This window comes from Periplaneta americana, chromosome 1, assembly GCF_040183065.1.
Source record: "Periplaneta americana isolate PAMFEO1 chromosome 1, P.americana_PAMFEO1_priV1, whole genome shotgun sequence".
Lineage (NCBI taxonomy): Eukaryota > Metazoa > Arthropoda > Insecta > Blattodea > Blattidae > Periplaneta > Periplaneta americana.
In genome coordinates this window covers 173,162,831-173,182,739 of record NC_091117.1, presented here as the reverse complement: position 1 = coordinate 173,182,739, position 19,909 = coordinate 173,162,831, and the positions used below count along the sequence as shown (strand labels likewise).

Genomic DNA, 19,909 nt, shown 5'->3' with positions numbered 1-19,909 from the left:
TTACTAGTGAGCGACTGTGGGGAAACTGATAGCTTCAACAGATAGCTAATATGTTTTAGCGAGGTTCTATGTAAAATGTGATAAGGTAGATCAGCAATAAATGCTTTGTGAAAAAATGGCATTTAAGTGAATGTTAGGTCCATTAAATCCCTCTGTTACTCGTACATATGCCTTCCACCAATAGAAATAAGTAAAGTTTTTGTTGGGGGGGGGGGGTGTTAGTGTGTGTGTTTTTTTTCCCCGGGGTTTTCCCCTCAACCCATCAACCCCTCAAGAGCAAATGCTAGGTAACTTTCGGACTGTGGATCATTTCGCTGGCATTGTCACCTTCATCTCATTCAGATGCTAGATTATTATAGCAGTTGGTAAAGCGTCGTAAAATAACCAACCCTGATTTATATTGCTAGTGGATGTAGTTGGTTCAGTTCTCATTATCCTTTATAAATGTGATTGTTGCACTCTTTTTTTGCAGTTTGATTGGTGGTTCCGATTATAAATTAATATACCGTCATTATGCTACACTATACTTTGTGTTTTGTGTGGACTCTTCTGAGTCAGAACTTGGAATTCTTGACTTGATACAAGTATTTGTTGAAACACTGGACAAATGTTTTGAGAATGTATGTGAACTTGATCTCATCTTCCACGTTGATAAGGTAAGAACTCGACACTTTTCGAAAAACCTAAACAGTTTTAAATTCTAGAATAACTGTGAATGAAATATTAAGCTTCATTGTATTTTTTGCATATATTCAGCGGTTTCATTTTCTTTCTGCGTGATATCCAGGCATTTGAGAATTGTGACAGTTTGGTTAGTCAAAGAGTGCGCTGCTAGCACAGATCTTTTTTTTTTTTTTTACTATATCAGCAATTGTATGAAAAAGAAGCAGAGTTGTGATTAAGTACTCCTTTCTGTCTCTGTTCCCTCCCCCCCTTTATTCTTTGCAGCCTTTTAACTTAGGTTTACTATATTTGTACTCATATTTTCATGCATTCTACGTCAATCATTATAAACTTGTACAGGCTCACAAGAATTTGGTCTGCAAAGACATAGAGGTGTGTAGACAAGAAACAGCTGATAAACTTCATTTGCCTTATGTTTGTAACACCAGACATTTTACATATCTTCTCTTTAGAAGGAAGCTGTGATATGAATTTTCATTGCCCTTAAAATGTTTTCTCCTTGCATAGTTTTGAACCTTAAGCTTCGTTTCTAATGATGAGCATGGTAATTATATTACCACGAATGGCTGGATTCCTTGTGTGCTGTTTCTACGGTTGTTTACTGAAGTCAGCATTTTCATTAAATTAAATGATATCCTATTCTGGACACAGTCTCTTGATAGCCTTATAAACCATCTTATTAGAGCCAAAAGCATGGTAAATTGTAAAGTAATATTAATCATTACACTAGTACTCCTACTCTTTTGCTCTAAAGTGGAACTTCTTACATTATACATTCTACTAAAATAAATTACTTCTCTTTATAAAATATTCATTCCACTCCTTTTATTCATTGTCCTGGATAATAGGAAGTTCACTATAATTCGTATTTGAGTCTTGTAGAATAAGAGATAACTTAGTTTACTTAGCTTCCCCTTTACCTTCCATATCTTCAGTCATTTCCGGATTGTATTTATAATAATACAGTGAAACCTGTTCAAGACGGAAGTGACATGGTCCTAATTTTTTTTCCGTTGTGTACAGGTTTCCGTATTATTCAGGTGTGACATTAAAATGGAATATCTTGTCATTCATATACATGAAAAACAAAATGGCATGTCCCAAACTGCAAGAAGTACAAAATATTCCATTTAACACTCATCACATTAAATCAGCTTTCTGTCGCTTATTATGTTGGTGAATCATCTTGATTAAAATCTCATTTTCTGTATAAATATTATCGTAACTCACTCATTAGTCATTAAACATTACTAAAGTTTACTAATCTCATTATATTTAACATCTAACTCTATACTCTAATACTGTACTGCATATCACTGCACATTATTAATTAATTAGACTAGGAGCCATCTATTAGAAGCCTTGAATTCTGGTTTATTTAATTTATTTCTCAATTCAATAGCTTGCTTTGCAGAATAGATCCAGAAATTGGCTTGTTCTTTGAAAGGTCATGAACAGGGAACGGATTTATATGGACTAAAAATATATGAAATATGTAAATATATATGTAGTTATTTTTACCAAAATATGGAATTAAATATGGATTTTTACCAAAATATGGAATTAAATATGGACTTAAAATTATAAAAAAAATGACTATGTACGTTAAATATTGGTACATTTTAATCAAACTAAACAAAAAATATAATGGACGTACCTTATCTTCCAATGTAGTTTCAACAAAACACAATTTTTATTGTCTGTTACCATAACAATAGGTTACAAACATTTCTTTCAAGTGCTGAAAAGTGAATCTTCTTCTATTGTCTCTGAGGATAGATTTATACTGACTAAAAGAGCGTTCGACGTCACAAGAAGTAACTGGTACATAATTCAATTTCACAATGTCTGCTGGGGATAAGTCCAAGTTAATCTTCACTGTTGATTCACCACTCATCACAGCAACAACCTTTTGTAGTTCTTCATATCCAGGGTTTTTTGAAAGTACAGTGTCCACCTTAGCTCTTACTGCATCTGCAACTTTACCTCTACCACGATTCAGTTGTTCCACAGTACTATTTATAATTTCAAAACTTTCAGATAGTGAAAGGTGCCTATTTTGGAGACTTTTGAGCGTTTTTATGATGCATGAAAATGTATGCTGAATGTGAGCTAAGTCATTCTTCACACTTATGTCACAGGTAACTGTTTTCGCAGTATCAATTGAGACTGCATCTTCAGAGTCCAATGCAAGGAGAACATTGTTAATAGATTCTATATGTTCGGCATAATATTCAACTGCTTCTAGCCATGTACCCCATCTAGTTAAAATTGGCTTTGGTGGCAATGGAATTTCAGGGTACATTTCTTTCAACACGTTAACTCTACTGGGAGCTTTGAGAAATACTTTTTTCACTGATGAAATCAACAAATCTACTTTAGGGAAATTGTCTCTGACCACTTCTGCCACACGATGAAATGCATGCGCCACACAAGTAAAATGAGTCAATTTAGGATATACAACAGATAATGCTTGTCCAGCTTTGACCATATAAGGGGCAGCATCGCTAATAAAGAATAACACATTATCGTACATAATACCCTTTGGCCACAGGATACCCATAGCTTCGTTGAACAGTTTAACTATAGTTTTGTTATTGCACTTTTCTAGAACATCACAATGTAAAAGAATTCGTTCAGAATATTGTTCACTTAACAAACCGATAACTACATTACCAACAAGTCTACCTTCTTTGTCGGGAGTCTCATCAATGGAAACCCAAATTGAACTATCTTTAATTTCATCTCTTATCTTCTGTATTGTCTCATCGTAGATGGATGGAGCATACGTCTTCCTAAGTGTTGACTCATCCGGGATTGTATGTTGAGTATATTTTTCAAGGAATTCCCTGAAGACCTTATTCTTTAGTTTGTAGAGAGGAATATCAGCAGAGATGAGAGAATGGCACAGGTCGATGTTAAACTCAGATCTTACATTCGATGTTGTTGGTTGTGTTAAAAACAATTGTCTCTGCTTGGAATTTAGTTGTTTGTTGGCCTGATGTTTACTAGTTGTAATGTGTTGTTGCACCAGGAACTTTTGTGTAGATGATACTGCACACTGACACAAATTACAAAATAATATTTTATTGTCAGTTGATAAACCATCTTCTTTAAATTCTGAAATGTAACTTGTTAGTTTTGATTTTAAATTGACTGAATGACGTACTTTTGGCATATTTACCGTCTTTATAGTATGATTTACAAAACTGAACCTATGTGTACTCTGACTGGCATTTAACTGTTGAGCTGCACAACTGAAGTCTGTTAAAAATTTTAAATTAAATTAATACAGTTTTGTAACTTACTTTCCCATTGTTGATAGGACTGCTAATTTTCAAATAACTCTGATGTTAAAGGGATTACTGAACATGTGTTTAAATCTCTATTGTTGAAATGTATTTTTAAAAGTTAATGGAATTTTGTTTTGTTTTATTGTTAAACCTAATATAATATGGACTGTTTTATATGAAATATGGAAAATATATGGAAATTAACGAAAATATGTACTAAACTCTAAAATATGGAAAAATATGGAAAATAAAAGTAGGATTTTTCAACCCTACACATTGTGAAACATAAAGATAATGCAAAATATAAATTATATTAGCTTTATAAGTAAATATGTATTTACATATAAATCCTTTCCCTGGTCATGAAGAACCCATCCTCACAACAGTTCATTTACTCGTATTTTCACATAAACAGTTACTTTCTAGTTTCTTTTGTGTTACCAATATTGGCCGCACGCCACTCACTCATTATGATCTTTATTTTTTAAAGTGTCACACCTGAGTTTTCCACAACTGTACTTCATTATTATTTCACATAGACTTTGTTTCTAATTTTCCTTTATCTCGATAACTTTTACTTCATCACTTAATGATAATGCCACATTTTAGGCAACTTTTTTTTTACCTGGAAATCACTACACTTGCGCTCTGTTTAGCTACGACCGTATACGGGTGTGAAGCATTGAAAATATTTGAAGGGACTCGTCTGCCTAGTCAACAGGGTAATAAAATTTATGACCGACAGGCCAACACACCCTCGTACCCTCTAGAATTTTGCAAAGAAAACTTGTTTTTATATTAGTGACCTACATATTTCGTATATTTCTTGAAATTACACGCTGTTTCAAAATATAGTTACAAAATATAGTGTGTCCAAAATATTGTTTCCGTTTTGAACAGTAGCAGACAGTTTCCGTTTCCGCGTTGGACAGTTTCCGTTTTATTCAGGAAAAATTACACATAATACATACAAATTTCGCCGGGACCAATAAATTGTTCCGAAATAGATAGGATTCCGGATTATTCAGGTTCCGATTTGAACAGGTTTCACTGTATTATAATAATCTTCATATTGATCACCATCACCATTGTTTCTCCCTTCTTGTCACTCATCTTCAGAATTGGTTTTGTTGGATCATTTAGGATCTGGTTCTGTCAGAGTCTTAATTTGACATTTTAGTTATCTCGTTCTTTTCATAGTGACGAATTCTTGAAATGTGGGATGTGTATTTTGGTATTTCAACCTAAAGCTCTTTCCATAGTGTTTAATTTTTTTCTAATAATTTGCAATTTCCTGCTGTACTGAGGAATGTTATTTCAAAGTTTTCGATTTGTTAAACAACTTCTTTCTTATGGTCCATACCCCAGATTTGTTCAGATGAATGGAACTACTATTATCTTAAATCATTTGATTTCTTTCCTAGTCTTGATGTGGAGGATTCGTGCTATTGTATTACAGAATTATCGTAATTAAACTAAGAATATTGATTGTGTGTAAGCAAGAGGGAAGTTCAATAAGTAAAGTAATACTTTTTGGGGTCAACTTTTGCTGGAAAATCATATTTTATGTGGATCATTGTTCATCCTTCCACATTACTTCATGTAGTTTAATCATTTTCCGGTAGGTGACAGCAATATAGTTAGCTTTCAAAATGGAGTGATTGATGTGCGCGCAAAACAGAACAGTGATTGAATTTCTTTTGGCAGAAAATGGGACAATCAGGAACATTCGCAGTTGCTTAAAAATTCAATGGCATTGGATGAAAGCACCGTCAGTCATTGGACAAACTAGCTGTCATCATTAGAAACAAGGCAAGGGAATCTGTTAGATCTCCCACACTCTGCGCAGTAACACATTTGCAGTGATGGAATATGCTGATATCTTTATTTGGAACAATCACTGAATCACAACCACAGACCTCTCTGTTCAACTTGGTACCCATAAGGGTAATGTCAGTACATTTATCCACCAGTTAGGGTATTCCAAAACTTGTGCTTATCTGAGGATCATTGAGAACAAAGGAGAATAATCTGTTTAGAGTTGCTTGCTTATTATGAGGCTGATGTGACAATTTCTTATCCAACATTGTTATGGGGGGAGAAACAAGGGTTCACCACCACTTCGGGCCTGAGACAAAAAACAGTTCATGGAGTGGCACTACACAAATTCTTCTCTGAAGAAAAAGTTCAAGACAGTACCCTCTGCTGGCAAGGTATGATCACAGTCTTCTGGAACCCTGAAGAAGTGATTCTGATAGATACATTGCCTTATGGTGAAACGATCAACTCACAAGCAAACATTCTGATGAGGGCAGATAAAAAGTTAAATTTGTTTCTTCTACCATGTTAATAATGTCAAAAGAAGTTCTTGTACAAATTTTGGCCACTCGACTGCAATTACGAGGCCGTCCAAAAAGTGATTTTCCCTGGGCTGATTACAGAAAAAAAAGCACAATTGCCTAGAAAGATTTATTGAAACAGATACAATTGTTGTGCTATTTGCCAACATATCACCCACTGAAATTGAGACATTTGTCATACCAAGGGATCAGTTGTTGTTTGTATCCTTGTGCCGTAGAAGTCTGCTGCCTGGGATCGGAACCAGCATTTGACAGCTGTCTGCATCTCTCTGTCGATCCGATGATATGACAAATGTCTCAATTCCGGTGGGGAATATGTTGAAAAATAGCTCAACAATTGATATGTCAGTTCCAATAAATTTTTCCTATGAAATTGTGTTTTCTTTCTGTTAAAGGCCCCTGGCGAACTTATTTTTTTACTGTCTTTGTAATTGCGGTCGAGTGGTCAAAATTTGTACGAGCACTTCTTTTGACATTATTAAGATGGTGAAAGAAAAAAATTAAATTTTTTGTCTGTCCCCATCAGAATGTTTGCTTGTCAGATGTCAATACTCTTCGGAAGTTAAAGAGACGATTTCAGCACGTTCATCTCCACAAAAATGTGAACAACCTTCTCCTTCACCATGATAAAGCAAGCACCATGTGCATTCGAGAGGAAATCACGAAACTTCGGTAGAATGTCATTTCTCATCTACTCTACTGTCTGAATCTTGCATTCTTTCGTATCTTTTGGTCCTCTGAAAGATGCAATCTGTGGGAAGTGATATGACAGTAACTAGGACATCATAGCTGAGGTAAAAAAGTGGCTGAGAGGCAAACAAGTATAGTTGTACCTTGAAGGCATACAGGCTCTCACATCTAGGTGGTGAACGGCTATAGATTAGATAGTGGAAAAATACAGAGAGTTCTTATGCAGGCCAGTCCTATTTCAACCGCTACCTAAGAAAATCTGTTGGCAGGTGACAAGTAGTCATGTGCTTGCATACATACAAGTCAATACATGCTGCACTAGAGATGGGTAAAAAAAGCTGGAACAGTTTATTTGAAACTGTTTCACAATTGAAACTGTTTCACAATTGAAACTGTTTCACAATTGAAACTGTTTCGTATCGAAACAGTTTCGTGATATAACCTGTTTCAACTGTTCCAAAGAGTGTTACACTGCTCCAGTGATAACTTCAACGTTCCACATGGTTCCAACAGATAAACAGTTCAGTTTCTAAACAGTTTTCCTCTTCTTTGTTGTCAGCAAAGGCCATGTGTAGTGCTATCATTGACCTCCAATCGAAAGTAGATGATTCTATTGGGTTTGCATTTCTCTGGATGTTTTACTAAACAATTCCTGTATTTAATCTTTTTGTCTTTCAAAATTATTCTGTAGTGCATTTATTCTGGATCTTTATGGTCACCTTCATTGAGGGTAGATTCTTTGATAAAAAAAGTTGTTTGTGTATCCATGTTCCACACGATATTTGTGCAACAGTAGCCTATGTAGGATTGCGAAATTTAATTGTACGAATCAAATTCCCTAATAAATCTCCTAATTATTAGCTGTCCATTGATGGAGAATATGTTCATGGTACCCTCACATAGTGTTAATTATTAAAATACCGCGAAAAATATCGGCTAATGTCAACATTATTAAACTCTCCTAGGGTTGTATGCGTTATTTTTACTAAAATCGATTTATTTTGAATTGTAGTTATTTACTGTACCCTTAACAGTAACCTACGAAAACTATCTTTCGTTGTCATAATACACTGAACAGCTGATTTAAAGATGATTCAAGGGCCTTGAAGCATGTTCCCGAAGCAGATGATAGGTTGAAACAGTTGGAACACTTCGAACAATTGGCACTGATGTTTTAGACATATTTTTATGAAACTGTTTCTTTGAAACTTTTATTTTGGAACAGTTTCGTTCATGAAACAGTTACAGTCGAAACTGTTTCTTAAAAAGAACAGTTTATCCCATCTCTATGCTGCACTATGCAGACTGGTCCCACTTTACCCTTTACCGCTTAACTTCCTCAGGATGAGCACTCCACACTACTGTCATTAAGCTGATGAAACATTACTACCTGGAACCAGTCTGCATAGGAACACTCTGTAGATTCTAATAGCCAAGGGATTAGGGAAAAATCTGGTGTATTTAAAAGTGGAATAAATCAAACTTTGAATAAAAAAGTGTTGCATTATTTATCGAATTCCCCTCATAATTTTCACAAAAACAAGATACGATAGTAAACGAAATTCCAGCAACACGAGGATAAGATTGTGATACAGACAAAAAAAGTTTTAATTTTAAGAAAAATATCTGTATTATTCCAGTAACATGTAAAGGCAATGACGTTCAAATAAACATTATTTTAGTGTTACTGATAGTTTTTCTATATTTTATTGTTTGTGCATTCTTTTCGTTCTATTTAAGGAAATGTTTTGGACACTGATTGTTTAAATTATAGGTACATTACATATTAAATGAACTCGTTATGGGAGGAATGGTACTTGAAACAAATATGACTGAAATCCTGACGCGGATTGAGGACCAGAATAAACTGGAGAAACAAGAGGTAACTCTTAAAATATTTAATATTTCTTTTCAGCATGTGTCGAATATTTATGGAATTATTACCGTCAAATGGGCAAACTTGGAACAGTGTTTTAACTTGGAACATTATCATGGGGTATTTTCGATTTATCACAGTAACACCAAACTGTAATAGAACCAATGTGCTGCACAACAAAGTAACAAGTGAAGATTATGTTGCCACTGTAACAAAACGAAAATATCCCATGATAATGTTCCAAGTTAAAACACTGTTCCAAGTTTGCCCATTTGATGGTACTTTATTTATATTATATTTATTTAAAGATGCATAAATGTTCATTATTACATTTGTTGGAGTAAATAAAATTATGAGATAGTAGTATATAGTGCTTTATTGTTACAACACGTGACATACAGTAGTTTTATAATGTAAAATTTCTCATATTAATATTGTGAAAGCAACCATGGAGTTATGGTAGTTTCTTTATTAGTCATTGTTTCTTTTCAGGTTTAATTTGAATCTATCTTTATTACTAACTTATTTTAAAAAATTTAAATACATGGTCATATATATTTAACCAAAATTCATACAGAGAAAGATATGAGCTATTAATATTTTAAACTGATGCACACTATCATGTATAAGAGAATAGGACGAAATACATTACCTTTTTAATAAATAAGAAATTTAAATTTATAATTTAATTAGGGAATTATTATTATTATTAATTAATTAATTAATTAATTCATTCATTCATTTAGTGTTCTGCCCAAGGCAGTCTTTCACTGCAAACCAAGTTTTCTCCAATATTTCCTATTTTCTGCTTTCCTTTTTGTTTCCTCATATGATCCATACAGTATATCTTAATGTCGTCTATGATCTGGTATCTTCTTCTACCCTGAACTCTTCTCCCGTTCACTATTATTATTATTATTATTATTATTATTATTATTATTATTATTATTATTATTATTATTATTTTTATCATTATTATTATTATTATTATTTTTATCATTATTATTATTATTATTATTATTATTATTATTATTATTATTATTATTTTGTTATTGGTCCAAATATAGCATATGTGTGATGTGTAACTGAGAACCTTAGAATAGCAATGATGTATTCAGAGGCCAAGTATTTTCTTTCTTTCTTTTTTATTTTTTTTTCTCATGCCTCTACCATTTGCGCCACTCAGGCAGCAATCTGCAGTAGTGGGTCTGAAAATGCTGGTAAACCAATAATTTTGTTCAATTCCATTAGCATTAAATTTGAGACATTCAGTTTTCTTTTGATGGTTACACTGCCCGGTCTCTTTCTTAGCTATCATTTCTTTGGACCTTACCACAAACAATGCGTAGTTAATCTTTTTTCAATGAGGCCAGGAATGTTTCGGAAAATGACAGCACAGTCAGTAAAAGAAACACCTTTCATCAAATTGTTTACATACCCTTTCGCATTTCATAATTCCCAGTTATTAAAAATTAGCGAAATATCTCCTGAATTTTTTTTCTTTACACTGTTTATCAAAACCATTACACCGAGAATGAGGTCTTACTCCTTTTAACAACTGCCTTTGTTTCCACGTTTACATATTGTTCACCATGCTTTTGTATCTTCTTAGCTGTAATAATTATCTTCCACTTCGATTTTATCGATTGGGTGCTTTCTAGAATGATTGATGTGCTCACATAATGATGCTCTATTTGTATCACTCATAGTTTTTACCAGAATTGAAACTGTTTTAAATTCCCGCAATTTAAAAATTACAAACTGCACATTATTTGTTTAAAAATCTACGAAGTTATGGCAGATTATTCTAAGTTTTCTCTGTCGTTCAGAGATCAAGAATACAGTGAAAAATCACGTGCACTATTTATTTATCTATTTAACCTGGTAGAGATAAGGCCATCAGGCCTTCTCTTCCCCTCTGCCAAGGAATTACAACTACAATATTAAGAATACAATTATAATTACAATTAATATCAAATTTACAAATACAATAAAAATCAAAGTACTAAAAGATTAACTGATTAATAAAGGCTAGACAGTTTATTGTAGAAGTTAAGAAGAAAAAACTTTTTATTAATTAAGTAAAAATTAAACCTACTCTATGCAGTAAGAAAATGCTTAATGAGTTTGTTTTTGAACACTATTAAATTCCGACAACTCTGATGTCACTGCGTAGGGTATTCCACAAGCGCAATAGCAAGATTGTGTATGATGATGAATACAATGATGTCTTATGTGTTGGTATGGCTAGCATGCGGCTATTTTGCGTGCATGTAAAGAGATTATGATATGATGACAGATAACTGAAATGGGAGGCAAGGTAGGTACTGTAGGTGTAGAGATGTGAAGGACTTGGAAAAGGAGAACAAGGGAATGAAAATTTCTACGTTCATTAAGCCATAGCCTGTTTAGAGTTTGGAAGGATAGGATATTGTGGTCAGTGGGACGGACATCGCAGACGAAGCGAACACAAGAATTATGAACATGTAATCTTTGCGATTGGTTGACATTGAGGTCAGTTAGTAGAAAATCACAATAATCAAAGTGGGGCATTACTAGTGTTTTCACTAGTATTTTTTGAGTGATAGCGGGAGAAATTTTCGAATGCTGTTTAAGGAATGTCGTATGGAAAGCACTTTTTTGATATGAGTTACTTGATTATTCCAGTTTAAATGCGTATCGAAGTAAACTGCAAGGCTTTTAACATAGGAAGCAAAAAGGGTTATTGTGTTGTTTAATTTGACTGGAAGAGCAGGAGTAAGGAAGGAAGGAATAGTAACTGGACCCCAGATTGTGTATTCAACAGGCAACCCACACAATAAACATTCCAGATGGGTGTTTAATGTATTAGCTTTGAACTGAGACAGTATTGTTAGAAATAAACAGGAAATAAAGATAATCAGAAAGGAAAAAATAAACACCCACAAAGTAAGTATGGAAGACACGTACCATTTTATGGGGATTTTAAATTAATTGACTTGTATTTAATCTATAAATTAACATGTACTCTTGAATTTGTAAGAATTTTTTTTCATTCTAACTTAAATATTCATTATTTTACATTGAGATCAGCCATCATTGTGAGTGAAAAAGAGTGGGGCTGTAGTAGATGTTTTTACAGCTTATGTAGGTACCTCTTGATTACTGAAAGGCAGAATACTGAAATTCTTACATTTTTTCCTTACTGAAAGAACAATCCAAACTTCAATAAACAATCCTTTATCATCTTTTGAAAGGATCACCAGTGGTATACCGCAAGGATCTGTACTTAGTCCAACCCTCTTCAATATTATGTTACATAGCCTACCTGATGTCATTCCTTCTGACGTCAAAATATGATATGATATGATATGATATGATATGATATGATATGATATGATATGATATGATATGATATGATATGATATGATATGATATGATATGATATGATGTGATATGATATATATTTCTCAAAATCTTCGGTCCTGCTGGCCCTTCACATTTCTGTATTCGGGCCAGCATTCCCTTACTTGCACTATTTACAACTTTAAACAAGACGTATTTTGACACTTGAAGCCTGTTCTTGCTATGTCTTTCATGTTCCTTCACTTTCACTTGACCATCCTTTTACTTTATCCACTACTATTCTACTTCCCTTCTCTTATTCTCAGTTCCCTTAAAAATCATTCCTACCTTCGTAACTAACTTAATACTTTGCATATAACTTATTTAATATATAAGACCTAACCCTTGTTGACTATTTCACTCAAAATTTTGAACTATTATTATATTTACTGTCTAAACTCTTCTCACACAACACATTAGCGCTTGTATCCTAGCAACATTGTTCACTATTTAACACTGAAAAAAGTACAACAGTTCACTTCCATTTATCCATTACCTAGCTGAACCTACTATTATTTCAACCCACTGATGCACCATTTCCTCAGATTATAGACAGGTTTTTCTCCACTATTGCCCCCTCTTTTCACACTCTTGGCATGCTTTACACACTCAATACTTCCCCTTCTATTCCCAGCACTTATTTCGCTTCCTCGTTCACCAGTCTCTTCTTTCGTCGGTTCAGCATTCCTCTCTCTCCTCTTCTGCCTTTCTCCAATTCTGTTACCATCTGATACTATGCTTATTCTGCTGGCTTGGCCTTGACGTCAAAATATGTATTTTTGCTGATGGTGTTTCAATATGGGCTACCAATAAAGACCCAGACAGAGGATTAAAATCTATTCAAATAGCCATAAATAATATAAACACTTGGGCATGTAAATGGAAATTATCTACATCGCACTCAAAAACTGAATACACTGTATTTACAAGAAAATATAGTCTGAAAAACTATAAACCTCCCATCTTCATCAACAATCTGCAAATCCCATATAATCCAACTCCAAAAGTTCTCGGCATTATTTTGATAAAAAGCTCCTATGGCATGCACATATCAATCGTACATACTAGGTTCAAAAAGTTCCCGGAATTTGCTAGCATCATAGAAACAACGTACCTTAAACACTATTCTACAGCATTTCCTTCAAAATAGTTGCCTTCCGCAACAACACACTTTTGCCAACGCGTGTAGAGTTCCTGGAAGCAGGCCTGGAAGCCATTTTGTGAAACCCGTCTTAGTGCTCTCGTCGCGTTTGCGATAACCTCTTCAGCATTGAATCTCCGTCCTTTCAGATGACTTTTCAGACGGGGAAACAGAAAGTAATCAGGTGGTGAGAGATCAGGAGAGTATGGTGGGTGATCCAAAGCAGTTATGTTGTGCCTGGCAAGAAAATTCTTTACAATAATTGCGCGATGAGCAGGTGCATTGTCATGCATAAGGAACCAGTTGTTTTCTACCCACTTTTCTGGACGTTTCCTTCTCACTGCGTCCCAGAGGCGAAGGAGGGTTTCTACGTACAATTCTTTCGTTACAGTACGACCTTCTGGAATGAACTCATGGTGCATGAGACCCTGAGAGTCGAAGAAAACTTCCAACATAACTTTGCTTTAAGTGAGCTTAAATGCGACAGGCTCATGTTAGTAGATTTACTGGCATGAAAAAGAACTCCTGCGGGACAAAATTCCGGCACATCCGGCGATGCTGATATAGCCTCTGCAGTTGCGAGCGTCGTTAAATAAAACATAACATTTAAAATAACTTTGCCTTTGGAAGTGTGCCTAGGAAATTTTTGCTTCCGAGGAGATGTTTTCGATTTCCACTCAGATGACTGTCGTTTAGGGACTGGGTCGTACAAGTAGCACCAGTTTCATTTTGTTTAAGAAATCACCATCTTCATCAGCCATACTGATCATGTCCCCAGCAAAACACAGAACTTGATGTTTGTACTTTGCTCTGTGGACATAATTACAAAATGCGACGAACAAACGAAACACTATGATAAACAGTTGCCTACAACTCAAAACCAATAATTGCCATTATCAACAAACTTTAAGGAAATGACATCATGAATGTTACCAACAAAACAAATGTATAATATCCCTTGTTATATATTAATACGAAAAATGGTAGTAAAATTCCGGGAACTTTTTGAACCTAGTAGTATTATTTCACAATTGAGTAAACATCTTCATAAAATTGGAATTCTTAATTCACTAAATTGTCTGCTGTGTAATAAAGAAAAGAATTTATCGCAAAGAATTTCATAAATTGTGAAGTAAAATTACCTCTGAATATTGGAAAGCAAGGAGGAGAATGACTGTTGTTAAATCCAGAGCATTACATACATTAGCTACTTACATACCCACTTTTTTTTTTTTTACTGTGATACATCTTACATTCTGCAAGAGCAAGATTCTTATTCTGTAGGTATGAGTTACTATGGAAACACACAATGAAATGTGTCATAATTAACGTTTCCTCGGAAATTGTTTAATTCTGTAGTCTCTCTAGTCAGTGATTTATATTTATGATGAGTTCTCTGAGCTGGACAAGGTTATTAAATGATGTAAGTAAAGACTCGTTACATTGAAGTATAGAAAAATAATAGTGTTCATAAAGTTTTAGTTATATTCAGAATTACACAGTTCTTAGCCATATTATGAAATTTTCTTGTAATTATTTATTTCATTACCTTGGTTTTACAATAGCCTACACCTTTAATTTTATTCAATTTAATTATCTTAAAATCAACATTTAAATTCTGAACTTCAGTATTTCTTATAGGAAAATAAAACTCTGTTAAAACTACTTCGAGAACAAGACATTTATTCAGTGAAACGTGATGAATGACTCTTAAAGAAGGAAGTAAAGCTGATTTGTACATATTTTGTAATATTGAAGGTGCTTGGAGCATACATTAGTGAGTACCTGACAGTGAATTTTTTTCGACAGGATTCGTTTTCTTTTGTGTCTCTCAATAATTTGCTAGTGAGTACCCTAGCATCCCCATCATTCTTACTGCACACCTGACTTTTCGTGTTTGCATGATCGACTTTGAGAGCAGAATGCGCTGGTTCAGTTATTATCGTTTATCATTCATGTCTCTTTATGTATATCTGTGGAAAAATCTTCCTGAAATTTCTTTCAGTTCTCAATGTGTCACATTTTTCAACTTAATACACAACAAATATCAATTCCTTCTATCTTCAAAGTAATTATCAGTACCATATGTTTGTTGATTAATTGTAAAGATGTGTGATCACTTATCTGTCACTAACGAACAAATATAACTGAAGAGATTATTATTTGTGGAGGGATGCTCTTCTTACATTTCTGAGATTTTTTTTAATAGAGTCGAGTGTCGATTGAAAAATCTGATTTAAAATGAATGAAAATAAAAGACCTTTAAGAAAATTGGAATTCAAAACACATTGCAAATGTTTGACAGTAGTTGGATTGAATGTTTCGTATGGAGGCATTATAAACTAACAATGACTACATATTACCATTAGATTCCACCTTTACAACATAGAAATCATTTATAATCTATAACAATAAAGAAGGCACTTTTCTTCCTTAACTAAATCGTAAATGCCGACCACAATCTGAATATAATATAATCCGTTATAACAGTTGTAATAGTAGTGGGAACATCTGAAAGACAAAAAGAATGAAGGAAAGATTAGTAAAAAGGTAAGGTAAGGTAAAGGTATCCCCATCACATGCCATGAAGGCACTTGGGGGGTATGGAGGTAGAGTGCCATGCTTTCCATGATCTTGGCACTAGAATAAGGTGGTGTGGTCGGCATCACGCTCTGACCACTTTTTACCACTGGGAAAGACCCGGATCTCAATTTTATAGGAGACTGAGTGAACCTTGGGGCCGTTCTGAAAGTTTTAGCAACGAAAAATCCCGTCACTACTCGGAATTGAACCCCGGACCTTCCAGTTTGTAGCCAGCTGCTCTACCAACTGAGCTATCCGGCTGCCAAAGGAAAGACTAGTACAAATAGAAAATGAATATTATAGTATTATCTATAATAGTGATACATGGAGGATTGTGACAAGGTTAGAGGGTTTGATAAGGGATTAGTTAATTGTCAGGCCGATGTCTGTGATGTATAGCCCCAAGGCATGTGACATATAGCGCTGAAGTATGTGACAGGTAGGCCTTTGTCTGCAACAAGGTTAGAATGGGTTAGATGAGGGGATAGGTAAGTGACAGGAGGCCAAGGACTGTGACAAGGTTAGTGTGATTTAGATGAGGGGATATCTAAATGATAGGAGGCCGAAAACTATGAAAAGGTTAGAGTGGGTTGGATGAGGGGATAGTTATGTTATTTACCTGCAATAGTAATCTTTAAGTGAATGGTTGGAAGTCGCAAGTTAAAGTGTTCTGCCATCCATATTTACCTAGTGTCATATTCTCTACATTGGTTGGCAGCATTGAAAAATTAGTATCTCAGTATGGAAGTTTTGCTGTAATGATATAGGAATCTGCATACTTCGAGAAATTTTCGGACATAGCGATCTCAATTTGGGGTTTGTGGGTGAGATTATAAGTTACAGTAGCTACCACAGTGTTCACATCGTGTTTCTAAGTGTGCTCTTCGATTTTGTAGGTTATCTCACTTATTTGAAAAGTGCTATGAAGTGGCATTCCTATAAAAGTCATTTACCATAGAGTTACATTTTGACGTGCACCTGTTTTTGTAGCGTGAACTGATTTTAACCATGCTATATGATCACAGAAGTACACCCTTATTTGTCCACCATTCCAAGAAATTACCGCACTTTTGGATTTATTTAAATTCATTTTCATGTTTGAGTCACATTGCACAATTTTATAATTAAGTTATATATTAATTATTGGTGTTTCTTAGAATTTCTGTATTTATTTGTGAAACAACTAATGCTTTTTCCTCATAGTCCATTCATAATATATTCAAATATGTTTAGAGTCTGTTATGCCAAAAATGAAACACATCTTAACTGTGTTAAACTATGGAAAGAAATGAGAGTGATTATATATGTTTATGTAGAAAGATTGAAGTTTTTACTTCTAGTCTGTGCTGATAGCAAGGGTAGTTTCTCTAATGGGTAGTAGGTTAGTAGGGCCTACTACCTCCAGAAATTTTTAGATCTAGAAAAAAAATTGTTTTTAATATGATCACATGTACACTGTATTTATATTCCTATTCCTATATTTAATTTCATGTGCTTTGTTTTTGTTTTTATTTTTGAAGACTCAGAGTGAGGGAGCTGATGTCTGTAGGTAGCAATGCATTCTACCTAACACTAAGCCATTGATACATGATCTGACTACTGGTTAGGAAGGAAATGTATGTATTGTGGCATAAGAGTGAGTGAGACTCTTTGAGGTTATTACCTTACTACGGCAAACTTGTTAATTTCCCTCCCCTCACACTTTAGAATCATCAATGTTTTGGGCCTACTTTCATTTTTTTATAACACCAGGGATTTTTACACTTTTATTGTAAGTTATAAACGTATGTTTTGTGCATATTTTGAGAAGTTAACTTCAATATTTTCAACATGAATAGTGTTAATAATTTGATTCTAAAGTACAATTTTCGTTGTGAAGTGAAGAATAGAAATTAAATATTAAAAGTCTTGAATGGTCAACTTTACCTATTAAATTCAACACTTGTAATTAAGTATACTAGGAGATTCAACTCTGTTAAGAGAGAAGTTTTATATAATGTCCTTATTGAATTTGGTATTCCAAAGAAACTAGTTCGATTAATTAATATGTGTCTCAGTGAAACTTATAGCAGAGTCCATATATGTCAGTTTCTATCTGATGGTTTTCCAATTCACTGCGGGCTAAAGCAAGGAGATGCACTATCACCTTTACTTTTTAACTTCGCTCTAGAATATTCCATTAGGAAAGTTCAGGATAACAGACAGGATTTGGAATTGAATGGGTTTCATCAGCTTCTTGTCTATGTGGATGACATCAATATGTTAGGAGAAAATCCACAAACGATTATGGAAAACAAGGAAATTTTACTTGAAGCAAGTAAAGCAATAAGTTTGGAAGTAAATCCCGAAAAGACAAAGTATATGACTACTTCAAAAGGGAAACAACTCAAAATTTAAAATTGCATTTTTAAGCTTCATGTTGCTGTGAAAAATCCAAGGATCGTTGAAATTACTCCAGATTCTGTTAATGATGTTTCATCATCATTGTCATCATCCGTCACGAATTATGCCTGTGCAGACCTGTTTCGGCCCCATCTAGCAGTCTTCTAAAGAGTCTTCCTAACCGTTGATGTCCTTTGGGTTGATATTGCATCAACTGTTCTTGAACTGTTCATTCGTTTTACAGCAGTATAAGGATAGAATGATGTTTCATATATACTTTAAATTTCAATTAGAGTAATGTTAACTGGATTTTTCTTAACAACATGAAACTTTAAATCCAGTTAACATAAAACTTTACATTTTGAGTTGTTTGTCTTTTGGACTGACCCGTTGACATAATCTTTTAATATATAAAAGTGAAAATATTATGTATATTCTCTATAAAAATCTGCATGCTTTTACTGATATTTACCAGATTTTACACACCTAATCTTTACAACCAGGCAAAAAAGATTGGCTACATTAAAATATGAAAAAACCACCTCCTCCCTGGTTTCATCCCCTTATCACTTTTATTGGTTCTGGAATACGACCATTAAAGAGTTTTTTGCTTCATATAAAAAAATCAGCTCACCATAACACGTTCCTAAAGCAGGGGAGAGAGAGGAATCCGGAATCCTTTAATCGAAGAAGGAAAATCTGGAGTCCTTTAATCGAAGTACATTTAATACCCCCTTTTTTTTTAGGACACATAATACGAATATGAAATTAATTTGCCTGTTTGCACCCAATTTCAACCCAAGCAGGCATACAGGGATCAAGGGGTGGAAAATCCAAAGTCCTTCAATATAAATTGAGATTTTATATTCTATATATATTTTTATTATATGAAAAGAAAGCTTTTTGTTTGAGTTACAGTGTACTACTTTGTAGCAGCCAACATTACAAAACGTGCTAAAGTTAGTGTAGCTCTGAAAATGAATATTATACAAAATTAAAAACATAAAATTACTTAGTCACACGTTAAAAAGTGTTAAAATTTTTAAAAAAGGTATATACCTTCGACAGATGGCCCGTTTCGATGTGATGTTACGTCTTCATCATTGTCTCCTGAACTACTAGTGATCTTGAATTCTGCGATGTGCATTTGTCGGTTGTAGGGGTGGGGGTATGTTGCTCTTATGGTGGAGGCTGGTTGTTTGTGTGTTATGACGTATCATGACATCGAATAATGTGTGGGTATTGAACTGTAATTGTGTATTAAGTATATGTTGTGGGTATGTTATTGTATGTTTATATATTTCGTATTGTTCTAAGATGTTTAACTGTGAACTTTTTGGTGTGATGTGTAAAAATTCCATATCTGTTTCTATATTATTTTAGTCATGATTATTGTTGATAATGTGGTCTGCATAATTTGATGCGATGTAGGGTTTGGTTATAGCTTTAATATGTTCATTATATCTTGTGTGAAAGGATCTTCCTGTCTGTCCTATGTAAAAATGTGGGCAACTAT

At 34.0% G+C, this 19,909-nt stretch overlaps 1 protein-coding gene across 3 annotated transcripts in view; it reads left to right on the top strand.

The window, feature by feature from the left end:
- or (AP-3 complex subunit sigma-2 or) overlaps nt 1–19,909 on the top strand; it is a 64,354-nt gene that overhangs the window by 964 nt on the left and 43,481 nt on the right. For all 3 annotated transcript variants that reach the window (XR_011333287.1, XM_069832091.1, XM_069832093.1), the window contains exons 3-4: nt 473–656; nt 8,802–8,909. Coding sequence is in view for 2 of the 3 variants with exons in the window: in XM_069832091.1 (XP_069688192.1) it covers nt 473–656; nt 8,802–8,909 (292 nt within the window). In the remaining variant the exon portion in view is untranslated. The remainder of the gene's footprint in view (nt 1–472; nt 657–8,801; nt 8,910–19,909) is intronic.